This window comes from Cheilinus undulatus, linkage group 4 (assembly GCF_018320785.1).
Source record: "Cheilinus undulatus linkage group 4, ASM1832078v1, whole genome shotgun sequence".
Classification (NCBI taxonomy): Eukaryota; Metazoa; Chordata; class Actinopteri; order Labriformes; family Labridae; genus Cheilinus; species Cheilinus undulatus.
The window spans coordinates 37,802,053-37,815,465 of record NC_054868.1 but is presented as its reverse complement, the minus strand read 5'-3'; the positions used below and the strand labels follow the sequence as shown (position 1 = coordinate 37,815,465).

General features: G+C 39.2%; 1 protein-coding gene across 2 annotated transcripts in view; it reads left to right on the top strand.

The window, feature by feature from the left end:
- coro2aa (coronin 2Aa) overlaps positions 1–11,328 on the top strand; it is a 58,527-nt gene extending 47,199 nt beyond the window's left edge. For both annotated transcript variants that reach the window (XM_041786241.1, XM_041786240.1), the window contains 10 exons: positions 445–561; positions 1,228–1,377; positions 3,739–3,918; positions 4,566–4,682; positions 6,226–6,330; positions 6,421–6,517; positions 8,278–8,390; positions 8,490–8,580; positions 9,224–9,483; positions 10,580–11,328. In XM_041786241.1, coding sequence (XP_041642175.1) covers positions 445–561; positions 1,228–1,377; positions 3,739–3,918; positions 4,566–4,682; positions 6,226–6,330; positions 6,421–6,517; positions 8,278–8,390; positions 8,490–8,580; positions 9,224–9,483; positions 10,580–10,729 — 1,380 coding nt within the window. In that variant the 3' untranslated portion in view covers positions 10,730–11,328. The remainder of the gene's footprint in view (positions 1–444; positions 562–1,227; positions 1,378–3,738; positions 3,919–4,565; positions 4,683–6,225; positions 6,331–6,420; positions 6,518–8,277; positions 8,391–8,489; positions 8,581–9,223; positions 9,484–10,579) is intronic.
- Positions 11,329–13,413: the final 2,085 nt, after the last annotated feature.

Sequence of the window (13,413 nt, the reverse complement as noted above, 5' to 3'; positions counted from 1 at the left end):
AAATAAGGGGCCTAGCCCAAACCATGAAAAACAACCTCATACCATTATCCCTCCTTCACCAAACTTCACATTTGGAACAATGCAGTCAGGAAGGTAAAGTTCACCCAGCATTCACCAAATCCAGACTCGCCCATCTGACTGCCAAACAGAGACTCATGATTTATCGTTTCCACTGCTCCACAGTCCAGTGTTGGTGTGCTCTACATCACTTATTCCAAACATCTTTTTACTGAGTAGTTGGCCTAGCATCTAGTTGCCTTTTTTTCAAATCAACCATGACATGAAATATACTGATATAGACAATAATGTCTTACTCTATGCATGTCTTCTCAGAAAAAAAAAACTGCCTTTTGAAATTTTAGACTGACACTTTTTTTTCTAGCTTTTTTTGTTTTTGTTTTTTTTTTTGTTTAATTAACTTTGTATTGTGTGTTTGTGTTTCAGACAGGTAAGGTGGATCCGCACCACCCCCGGGTTTCAGGCCACCGAGGAAACGTGTTGGATATCAAATGGAATCCCTTCAACGATTACTGCATCGCCTCCTGCTCCGAGGATGCCACGGTTTGTTCTCACTTTTTAAAACACATTTTTTAACTGGTTCACTGACTTGTTATCATTCTCTCTGCTATATGAGCATGTAGCAGCAGGGAGATAATTTTATTGCCTTTGCGTTTAGCCTTGAAGAAGAACTCGAAGTCATTCTTCACATTCCTCAGCTCTGAGCTGGCAGAAACACAGTGAACAAACCTCTGAACACAAAAAGACAAATGAAGAGGCAGCAGGTTTTACCTCCTGCAGAATAGCTTTACTAAGGGTGCCCTGGGGCTGTGATTATTTCTTTTTTATATTTTATTTTCTCCTTATTGTTTATTTGCTTGCTTTTTCTGCATGTGTGCAGAAATATTTTGATCCTTTACTTAAAAAGGTAAGATTGCCACACAGTCAAAATACTGCAGGTTAGGGTCCTGCATTGAGGAAAAATATTGAAAAAGCTGACAACTTATTTGATATCAACCAATGAATTGCTTCACATTTCGCAGCATTGTTTCCTTTTAAGCTTTAAAACTATATCTGGAAGTCAAAAGAGTGACATTTATTTTAAAAACAAAATGAAAGAGATCTTGAAAGTTACATGAGGAAAAAATGTCTTAAGCAACCCCTGCACTTCCTGTATTTAGTTCTATATAAAAGGTAAGTGTTAACAGCAGAGCACATGTGTGTCCTCAGGTGAAAGTGTGGGAGATCCCTCCTCATGGCGTGCTTAAGAACCTGACAGTACCATTAAAAGAGCTCCAGGGTCACAGCCGCAGGGTGGGCCTCATCGAGTGGCACCCAACCGCTAACAACATCCTGCTCAGCACGGCCTACGACTACCAGGTAACTCAAACTGTCCATGCGTTTACATGCACGGTGAAGTTTAGCTACAGGTATTACTTGAGTAGGCAATTTAACTGGACTTTAACTGGTCCCTGTGTACTGCCACGGTGGGAGAAGGGATTTATTAATGAGAGCGTGACCAACTCTCTTATGATAGATGGCAGTATGACCCCTGTTAGCTAGCTACCATGGACCTTCTTTCTGTTGACCTTTGCTAGTAAGGAGCTAAACGGCTGACTGGTGAAAACCTGTACATTTCTTTTTGGACTCATAAGAGGATCGTCATACCATTAGCTTATTATGATGTCAGAAGGCAGACGACAGTTCAACTCCTGATATGCTTGGCATTTATGCTGTGTAACTTGGGTCTTTTTTAGACTTTTCAAAATTAAACTTTATTCATAAAAAGTCTGGCTGTTATATTCAGGAAATAGCTACACTGCAGACATTACAAACTAAGCAACATTTTATAAACAAAACAGAAACGGTTCAGAGGTCTAATCCAGGATTAAATCATGTATAAACCCGTTTTAGAAGTAGATGCATGTAGAGTGGCTCCCTTTAGCCATGTTAGCTTTAGCTAAAGCTAACTTTGCTACATAATAAACATGACTATATAAGCCAGTGTAAGTAAGCAGCGAAAGCTTTAGCAAAGAAGCCAATGCTAACGTTCCTGCATTGATTTCATAGTTTGCATATCTGCTTTGTGAGCTCAGCCTTAGCTGCATTAGCTACATTAGCTATGTAGCTACATTATCTATGTAGCTTATGCCGCTTACAGAACTACATTAGCCATGTTTGCTGCGTTAGAGTGTTTTTATGGAGGAGGAGCTTTTTTCCCTGTAAGCAGACTGTTTACTCAGTCTCATTGTGATTACATTTTGCAGGTCAGGTTTTTTACTTTTGGCATCCTAACAAAACTGTTTTTTTAGCGTATATTTCCATTCTGACAGAGACTCACATGGATAGTCTATGAGAGGGGCCGTCAGAGCTGTGTGGTCTGCAGCCAGATACCTCTAGGAAAGTCAATGCTGTACTTCAGTTCTTAATTTACATACATTCATGCATTTAGATTACTCTCTTTCACTGTGATCATAACTGATTTTCATTGTTTTCTCAATATTTAAACTCCTTTATCCCCTTTTCTTGGGATAACAAAGTAATTTCACAAGTTCTCTAGGAATTTCCAAAAACTGAGTAATAAAGGTATAATTGAGTAAAATGCATTTATCTCATCCAGCCCCTTTTTCAGTCACGCGTTTTGTTCAATCAAAGATCCTAACTGGATCATTTATTATAAATAAATATGAGTGCTGTCCAGTCTTGTCAAAATTGAGGTCAATGCATGAAAGAGAAAATTAAAATCTAACAGTTTTAACATGATTTTAGCCAGACTAAGGTGTTTGCATGCACTTTAAAAGTCCAGTTTTTCTAGGTGCATGCAGCTGTACCAACACAAGCAAATCCTCTGACAAAGCCAGAAGAAACCCCTTAAACTGTAAGAGAAAGGAAGACAAGGGGCCTATCATGATGCATATATGAATGGGATTTTGCATTGAAACAGCATCACAAACATCTCATATATTCCTGCAGTAATCCAGATTAATGACTGAGTCAATCTCTCAAACAACTCCCTTCTTTAAATAAAGAGTATGAAGAACAAGACAAATTTATATAATTCATCTTTGGTCTCAGTGTTGAAGTATCATGACATTTTATGTCGGGTTGCACAGATGCATCAGTTTAACATTAATATCGGCCCTTTTTACAAACATCCTTCATAGGCAAATAATGTGGGCATGAACCAAAGACAGTAGCAGATTTTTATCTGCTGTGTGGTATCAATTTAATGACATTAGAAGACCTAACAGCTGATTCAGAGGAGAGATTTATTATCGGGGAGAAGTTTTGATCTGTTGGACAAACTCTGATCTCTTTTGTGGTCAAACTGGAGGGAAAATGTAGGCATTGTGAGATGTTATACAAAAAAATTGTCATTAAAAACATTTGCGTTAGCATCAGCAATCGGCTAAATTGTTATTCTAAAAATTGCAACCAGCATCTGACCGGATTTTCACAATTGGTGCATCTCTAATTTCATGTTTTACAAAAGGAACCATTCAAGTGCAATTTAGAGGACTCCTTATTTACAAAGTTGTTGTTAATTTAAGAATCAGATTTTGGATTTATCATTTCTTTAAGGTATAAAAAGCACAGATTGCATTCTGGATAGCTTAAACAAAGTACTTGGGTAGTTAGAATTATCCCCTCTGATAACATTTTTTTTTTTTTTCCAAATGTAGTGGCTAATGTTGAATATTTTTATGTTTTACTCATATTTTTGTATGTGTACTCCTTTAGGTGATGATCTGGAACCTGGACTGTCCGGAGCAGGTGATAAAGAACCCGGTGCGGACAATAAGCCTGCACACAGACGTTGTCCTCTCTATATCTTTCAGCACAGATGGCAGTGTGTTCACAACCACATGTAAGGACAAGAAGGTGCGACTCATAGAGACGCGCTCAGGAAACCTGCTGCAGGTAAGGATTCAGGAAGTTTGGTGTTAAATCACTGGTAATTGTTGATATTTGAAAATCAACAATAAAAGTATGGGTGAAATTAGTGTGTTCCACTGGTAGCAAGAGCACTGTACAGCTGAACTGTCTATTCTTTCTAAGAGGATTACTTACATAATCAGCAGAGTATTTGCATCTGCTTTTTGCATTTTTTTCCACAACATCTTTTTGCTTTATACTTTTTTAAACTAATATTTTACCTCAAGCTCTACTGCAGTCTTTCTCTCAAGTCAATAACCCCAACTTTAAGGAACTGGTGGAGATAAAGTCTTAAGCGAAAATCAATAAAACTTAAAAAGAAAACACCAACAAGCCTTAGCTCTAGTGTAAAATAACCTCTTGGCCAACATTGTATACATTCCCCTCCCAGCTCGGGCTCTCATCCAGCACCTCAGAGCCAAAACTTACACCTCTGTCCTCTGCAGGCCCAAAGCATAACTCTTCAGACCTCTGGGTCACCACACTTTACCTTGGTCTGCTCTCACTTGGCTCGCCTGCCAGACAAACAGAATGATATAGTTCTAAGACTATAACTTTTTGACTCTTGAGATATTTAATATTAAGTATTAATAATGCTTTGTTTGTTATGTGTGTTGTCTCTGTGTTTGCAGGAAGGCAGCAGCAAGATGCATAAAGCCACCAAGGTGCTGATGCTGGGAAACCTAAAGATGCTGGTCACAACAGGGACGTCACGCTGGAACCATCGACAGATCTGTTTGTGGGATCAGGTAAGAAAAACTGAGGATACGACAGAAGAAGAAACACAAATCTCTTGGTATGCTGAAGTGTTAAGATTGGCCTCCACTTGAGATAAAAACAGACCCACTATTATCCCTCCTCCATCAAACTTCACAGTTGACACAGTGCAGTCAGGCAGGTTACGTCCTCCTGGCATCCAACAAACCGAGACTTACCCATCTGACTGCCAAAACAGAGAACCATGATTGGCCACTCCACAGAACCTGTTTCCACTGCTCCACAGTTCAGTGTCAGTGTGCTTTACACCACTTCATCCAGCATTTGGCATCAGAATTGTTCATGTAAGGCTTGCATGTAGCTGCTTACCCATTCCATGAAGCTCCTCCTGCACTGTTTTTATGCTTGCATTCATGCCGTTGGAAGTTGGGAACTGTTCAGCTATCTGAGTGTTGGCAACTTTTATGCACCATGCACCTTGGAGGTTGTCAACCTAGCTCTGTGATTTACATGGTTTTCCCACTTAGTGTTCGAGTTGCTATTATTCCTACACGCTTCCACTTTCTAATGATATCATTTACAGTATCACTTCCTAGTTAAAATGCCTGTCCCTTATAAGCAAACTATACATCTGATGGAGGTTGATTACCAAGGCATTGCAAGTAAAAGGCTTCTTTTTTGAATGTTAGTGTACAGGAGTCTGTTTGGTAATATTTGCAGTGTCCCCTCCTTTAACCTCTATGAGCAAAAGATTTGACAATGATGGAAAAACTTGCCTTTATTGTGCTGAAACTTCAATCAAAACCTGACTCACTGATGGACAGCCATCTGATACAAACAGAATGATTTCTGACAGTGCTGTCAAACACAAAGATTTCTGACCACATTAGAGAGCATGCTGCAGCAATAATGTGATCTTTTCATATTGGTTGTCAGATTTGATCAGCCTGAGCACACAGACATTCATTTGACTCTCAGATTTTACAAGACAGGAGTAACTGTTCGTGAAAATATAGAGGCTGTTATCAGAGAATGTTTGGTTTAATAGTGGATGAAACAATTAAATTCAACTCACAAGTTCCATTTAAGGTTATAAGCACAAATTAATCTGACTGTCTGCAGCTACTGCTCCACAGCTCTTTTGTTTTAGAAATAGAAAAAAACTAAAAATATGTGGGACATGAAATCTCCTCCAGTCATGCTGTTCCTCCCTGACCTCTCACACAACTCTGCCATCTAGTGGACAGACAGGTGAACACATTTACTGTAGGATTTAACTCAGTTTAAACTGAACCAGAGGTGTTTTATTCTTGATTATGTCATTGACATACAAATCCCTGAATCACTCCCACCTCCCAGCCTTTACTGAGAGTCAGCTGATGTTTGTTTTGATGTGTGAGAGTGTATCGTGGGTGGGAGATTACAGCCACAGCACGGATTAAGGATTGAGCACTCAATGTTTTTAATTCAGCGCTGGAGAGGGCCTCTTATGTAGAAGTGCATTTATATGAGTTGAGTGTTTTCCTGTGAGGGATCCTGTAGAATGTGTTTTTGTGAATTTATTTGTGTTTGCAGGATGATCTGGCTACACCTTTGGTACAAGAGAACCTGGATGGTTCATCAGGAGTCCTCTTTCCATTCTACGACCCTGACACGCACATGCTCTACATCGCTGGGAAGGTAAACACAGCTACAAAGCGTCCATGTATTCATAAAAAATACTTTCATTTTAAATTAATGTTTTAAATAATAACATTGTGTTTCTGTCAGGGGGACGGAAATATAAGATACTATGAAATCAGCTCGGAAAAACCGTACATCCACTACCTGACAGATTACCGCTCCAACGTACCTCAGAAAGGACTAGGTGAGAAACACATTCACACTTATTGGGCTTCAAAAAAGAAAAACCTCTGTGTGCATTCATACTAAAAATTGTAAAAAATGTGGTTGTTGTTCGTTGTTTTGAGCTCCGCCTGCCTCCAGGCCATGCTGATCCTCCTGCACCTGTAAGCAAAGCTGCTGTGCAAATAAGCCGGCCATATTTGAATAGCAAAGCCAGCTGATAGAAGCAGAGTTGTAGATCATGTTAAGTGACAAAAAGCAAACACCTAAGCCTGCAGTCTGGCAGACGCTTACTTCTACAATTCAACACGTGGACAAAGTTAAATGGAAAATGTTCAAAAACAAGACATTTTACCCACAGGCCTGAACACAGCAGATTTATTATCAGACTGCAGAGAGACAACCAAGATAGGAGTCAGTCTTTTTCACCTGCAGGAGGCTTGTCATAGATGGCCAACGCTACAAAAAGATGATCTTTATTCATAAACTGTTGAATTTGATATTTTATGCTAACTTTAAACTGATAATTCAAAGATGTAAAAAAAAACTCATATGAGATTTAAATGGTCAGATTCATAGGTTTATTTAAATTGACAATACGTAGAAATTTGCACTTAAGTATGTACAGTTATTTAAAACTTTCTACTCCTGCATTTTTAGTTGAATACTTGAATCACAGACACCCTTTCATGATGGACACAAAATCTTATGGTTGAATGTTAAGTCAAACACTGCTATGTAAGGATGTGTTTACTGCTACTGAAAGCTGCCGTTCTGTTGCTGTATCTAAACAACAATTTTCCTCTGCCATGTTATGTTGCACAAGCTTTACAGAAGTGCTGCTCAGCTCTCTTCACCTCCACAGCACACAGTATTTGTTATTTTGAATTATGGAGTATTTTAATAAAATCTTGTTTGATGACAATTGACATCAATCAGTTTGAGGCAAAAAAGTAGTTAAAACTGTCACCTGAAACACTTTGCAAGCGGCTCACAGTGCAAACTAGGAAGGCCACTGTAAACTGCTTTTCTTCCTCATAATCTTGAATTTATCCACGAAACAAAATATTTTTTATTATCAAGTAAGTACAAGTACAACACCGTACATTAACATTCTCAATTCTTAAGCTGGTCCATTTCCACAAAGCTCCCCAGTTTGATCCAGTACAGTTTTGTCATGGTTCAGCTCATTAAACTCTGATCTTGCTTGTGTTTCCTCTGCTGATGTCTGTCCAGTCTTGCTCATTGTAACAGGAACGCCGTCTGTTTTAAATGATCCCAATCATTTGGTTAAGCACAGTGGAGCTTGTTTGTTTGGCTCCATTTTGTACCAGTTTTCCTTATTATATGTGGATTGAATAACAACAAAGGAGGAAAGGGAACTGACACTCAAACGGGAGCTTGCTACTGTGGCTCACAAAAGAGCCGTTTCATAGAACAGGCTTGTTTTTTAACGGTACACCATCACTCAGTCACTCAGTAACCCAGGTGTTGCATTTAAGTGTCAGAAAGCTCTTGAAATTGTCAGCGCACACCTCCTTAACCTGTTCTCTGGACAGGTCTGGCCCTGTGCAGCACTTACCTGGATAACAACGTCAACATGTGTGGGAGTTTGATATAGGGCTTTAAGGCTTTCAAAATATTTATTTAATCAAAGAGTTAACACTGTACCTACTTCACATTTAAGTATATAGGAGAAAGTATGTTGTATAACACAGCAGTAAAGCAGTTTTCCTTGTGTATGAGAGTAACACTGCTTCACATGTGTTGGTTTTGATCCAGGTGTGATGCCAAAGAGAGGTCTGGACGTGAGCTCCTGCGAGGTGTTCAGGTTTTACAAACTGGTGACAGTGAAGAGCATCATTGAGCCTCTTTCCATGATCGTACCCCGCAGGGTGAGGGTGCAGTGATCCACACAAACCATGTACACAGATAATAAAGACGTGTTATTGTGTACTAAACTCTGACCATTTTTGGTGTTTATGTGTAATCAGTCGGAGTCGTACCAAGAAGACATCTACCCAATGACAGCGAGTAACAAACCTTCTCTGACTGCAGAGGAGTGGCTCAGCGGCATTGATAAAGGTCAGTGTTAATGTGTGTGAGAGAGGTAGAAGGGGGCGTTGATATAGGTCAGTGGGGTGCTGGGAGATATACAGGCCTTTCCTTACTGCTCAGGGAGGAAGGAAGGTGATGAAACGCTTTAAAAGTAAATCATATTAAAGATTCAAATACACTTCAATAGAGGGACTAAAGAAACGTATGCAAAGATGTTTGAAGTTTGACTACAATAATGATAAGAAGTTTTGATTGGGGCAAGATAGATGCAGCAAAGTATTTAACAAACTGTTAAACCATGTACATTAACAATCATACTGTGATGAAATTCACTTCTTTCATCCATGCCAAGGAAGTGTCCTGTGCTATAGCCCGTTACGGAGTACTTTCACTGGTCAGAGCGGATTTTGGGCTCAAGCTTGCTTGGGCATGGTACAGATTGCCTAGTGTGAGTGCACCCTTGCACTCAGTTTATCTTAAGCAGTCGGGATTCATTTAAATGATGGCCACAAGACAAAAAAAAGAGTAAAGAAAATAAAATGATGATTGGATCCTATGTGACAAAAAGGTGACTTTGGATATTAATAACACGCAGAGCTGGAGAATTATTATAATATCCTAAACCTATTTTAGTTTTTGGTGATTTAATTTCTGACTTTTGCTTCTTCAGGCCCAATTCTGATGTCTTTGAAGCCAGGAAGTCAGGAGGCGGAGTCGTATCAAGAAATGAGCAAGGGATCAGGAAATGCGCTGGACTCTCACAGGTCTCAGAGCAGACCCGGGATGCTGCAGCTGGCATATATTCAGGATCAACTGGGAACCAAAGACGGCACAGAGGATGGAGGACAGGCGGAGGACGGCATGAGTTGGACACCAATCAGCAACGGACAAGATCTCGGTCTCTGCTCTCCACCAAGGACGGAGAATGAGGTATCCTAAAAATTCTCTACCAACAGGATCAGTCCTGGAGTTTTTATTGCCCATTCCTACTCATCTAATTGTTTTCACTAGGTTGTGAGAAATGGGGGCTCATCCGGGATAATTACAGTGAAGTTTTATCACAATAAATAAGTAAATTAATGAATGTACAACAGAAGCGGGGCAGGCGTGGGTCCGGCTTAGTGAGAGAGTGAGATGAAGCAGAAGACAGCTTTTTAGGACTGGGTGGAGTGATTGGGCCAAGGTGCTCCGCATCAGGCTGTTTCATTGAACCTTGGATAGACAGACACTCAAGCCACACAAATATACTGTAGGGTCCGTCACACTCCTCCTCACCATAGTGCTCAAAAACTTAAAAACATGTTAACATGGTGCTTTGTCGTACTCAGGGATCCAGGCCTCCTGGGGGAGATGAGCGGTTTTGTCTGTATTCAGGATGTTAGAATTTTAGAATTGCATATGAAATAAAATCATAATTATGTGCTGACTGAGTAGTTTATACAAAGGTATTTTTGTAAAAACAAGTGTGTATGCTTATTTCGTTGAGGATTTAACAATGAAAACATGGAATATTTATATTTTTGACAGCAAGGTATCTCTGTTTTTTCTAAAGGGTCTGGGGGGTCAGCTTTTCTTAGAAACACATGCCCCTCCCCAGAAAAACTGCAAGGGAACCACTGTTGTACAGGGATGCATACTTATGTTTTAAATCCACTATGTAGTCTAAGTATTGATAAAAACTTCAGCTCACAGTGGTTTTAGAAAATTAGTGACCTTGATTAGAGATGAGAGAATAGACTTGTGGTCAAAATATTTTGGGAGACTGCACCAGGAAAATGGTGGTTTCAGCCTTCATATGGGAAGTTCTCCAATGCTAAAATGACAGTAAATCACTGGTTTGTACCAAAATATTTCAGAGCACACTGCAGTAATTAATGCTGACCATCGAATTAGAGCTCCTCATATCTGGAATATTTAGATGGCTAGAGGAAACTTCTAACTGAAAAAGAACAAGGATGAGAAAGTCAAGATCTTTATACATCTGATATAGCTTCCAATAAATGTATAATTTTTTTTTTCCTCACAGCTACGTCTGAAGTTCCACAAGCAGCAGGAGGAAATCCGACGGTTGAGGGAGCTCTTAAACCAGAGGGACGTGCGCGTCAAACAGCTGGAGCTGGAGATTAAAAACATCAAAAACTCGCAGTCTCAGAGCTCACTTACAGACTTACCATGACCTGCTGATTCACTGTCACCTCCACTTGGAACACACACATTACTGTACGAAAAAAAAAACCTACTTCAACCCGCCACATGCCCGTCAGGGTCCCAACTTACTTCCTATCCTCCAATAAGCCCTGAATACTCACTGCACAGGGGTGGTTTTAACCTCATTTCTGTTTATTTTCTTCTGTCTGTCATTCTGTCCACATGAGATGCACATATTCTTTATAAATGTAAATACACTCAAACACTGACTCTTGTTTTTAAACTCTTTGCACCTGTTGACCTTCTTTACCATTTTTTCTTTTTTACACCTCACAGCTATGCAAGTTTATTGTAATTTTTAGCTTTTTTATGCTCTTTGTAGCCAAGAGTCAAAAGGATGTTTGTTGTGTCCCGATTGAATGATATCACTGTTTGAATGTTGTTTGAAAGTTCTCACAGGGCAGAAGCAGACATCCTGCGAGATTGTACGATAACGCAAAATTTTATTTTTGTTCCTCCTTCCCCATAAATATTTAAACTACTGTAAGCGATGACTGTGGCTGCGGTGTTTTCATGTATGTGTGATTGAATGAAAGTGATCTAAATGAATGAAAAATATCAAACCCAGCTGTGTATGAGCATTCTTTTCAGCTGCATTTGCTTTTATTTTCTGAAATGACTGGAATATTAGAAAAACATCTCTTTGATTTTGTGGAAAACAAATGTTCAACCCAGTGGCTCTTAACTGGTTTGACCTCAGGACTCACCACCACCACCTCTATTATGAGAAAACACAACCAAAACTTCTAAATTCCTCCTACCACTCAAATTTATTTATTGCAAAATGTTGCAGTTTGGACCTAACACTAATCATAAAAGAGTAAAAAAATGAAAATGTTAAAGAAAGTATAGAAGCCCTGGGAGGACATGCATGAAACCTTTTTATTTTATCCACGTTAAATTTGATTGTTTTCTTTATTATTGCATGATAAGCAAATAGAGATTTCTGCTTAGGGCTTCCATACATTATTAATGTTTTTTTTTCTTTTTTTTGCCCACAACATTTAGAATGTTTTACCTTTTTATCAATCATGGTCAATGTATTTGCTTTTTTTTTAACTCTTTAATGTTAAAGTGAAATCCAATTTCTACCAAGTAATGCCAAATAAATAAAAATATGTAAGGTAAAATAAGTGACTGCATAAATATTCACTCCCTTCAGGTCAGTATCTAGTAGATGCACCTTTGGCTTCAATTACAGCACTGAGTCTGTGTGGATAGGTCTCAATCAGGTGTGCACATCTGGACACTGTGATTTAACTCCAATCTTGTTTGGAAAACTGCTCAAACTCTGTCAGGTTACATGGGGAATGGACATGGATATGAACAGCCCTTTTCAAGTCATCCACAATTCTCTATTGGATTGAGTTCTGGGCTCTGACTCGGCCTCTCTTGAACATTTACCTTGTCTTTGAACCATTTCTGTGTAGCTTATCTGTATGCTTTGGGTCATTGTCCTGCTGGAAATAAATCTTCTCCCAAGCTGTAGTTCTCCTGCAGACTGAATAAGATTGTCCTCCAGAATTTTCCTATATTATACTGCATTCATTTTACCCTCTATCTTTGCAAGCCTTGCAGGGCCAGCTGCTGAGATGCATCCCCACAGTATGATGCTTCCACCACCATGATTCATAGTGGGGATGATGTTTTTGTGATGATGTTCGGTGTTCGCCAAACATAGTGTCTTGTCTGAAGTCCAGCAAGCACCTTTTAGTCGTATCAGATAAAAGAATTTTTCTCCTCTTGACTGTGGAGTCACCCACATGCCTTTTGGCAAAATCTTGTTGAGATTTAATATGAATTTTCTTCAACAGTGGCTTTCTCTTTGCCACTCTCCTATGAAGCTTTGACTGACAAAGAGTTGTTGTATGCAGAGTCTCTCCCATCTCAGCTTCTGAGGCTTGTAACTCCTCCAGAGTAGTCACAGGTATATTTTTATTTATTTGGCATTTCTTCATTGAAATCTGTGTTCACTTTGACATTAAAGAGTGTTTTTGTAATTTATTTTGTTAAAAGGTAAAACATCCAAGGGGGTACTTTTTATAGGTACTCTTATGTTCTCGACCTACCAGTTGAGAACCACTGTTCTTTCCAATGCCATGTAGCACATTTTTATTATAATTTTGATGTATTTTTTTCTAAAATACAGTGGCACACTGAGTTATTTTGAGTTGCCATTATAATTTTGAAAAAAAAAAATCATGCAACAGTTTTTTAAAAAGTGTTTTTCCCATACAAATCACTGTGAAATGCAGTTAAAGACCCTGTAAAGTGAAATCCAAAGCTTTTGTCTTAATACATGACATATGCTGGAATTTGGTTGCTGTAAACGTGAAAACACTGAGATCCACATGTGACTGAATTTTGGATCGAGACCGTTGGAACGTCTTTGACCTCTTTCCTGGCTGGGTTTAATTAGGGCGGGGCCAACATGTGGGCTTGTGATGTTGCAAGCCTACAGTGGGGAATGACGCTCCCCTCTAACGCTACAATATGAAATCAATAAGCAGTTAGTCTCACCATAACAGAGATTTGAGCCAGAAAACAGACTTTGTCTCTTTCTCTAAGGTCAACAGGCAGGATAAGGGTGTGAGTTCTGTCCTGTAGCACTTTTGTAATTTGGGAGGACTGTGCTTCTCCAGAGTGGGCGTG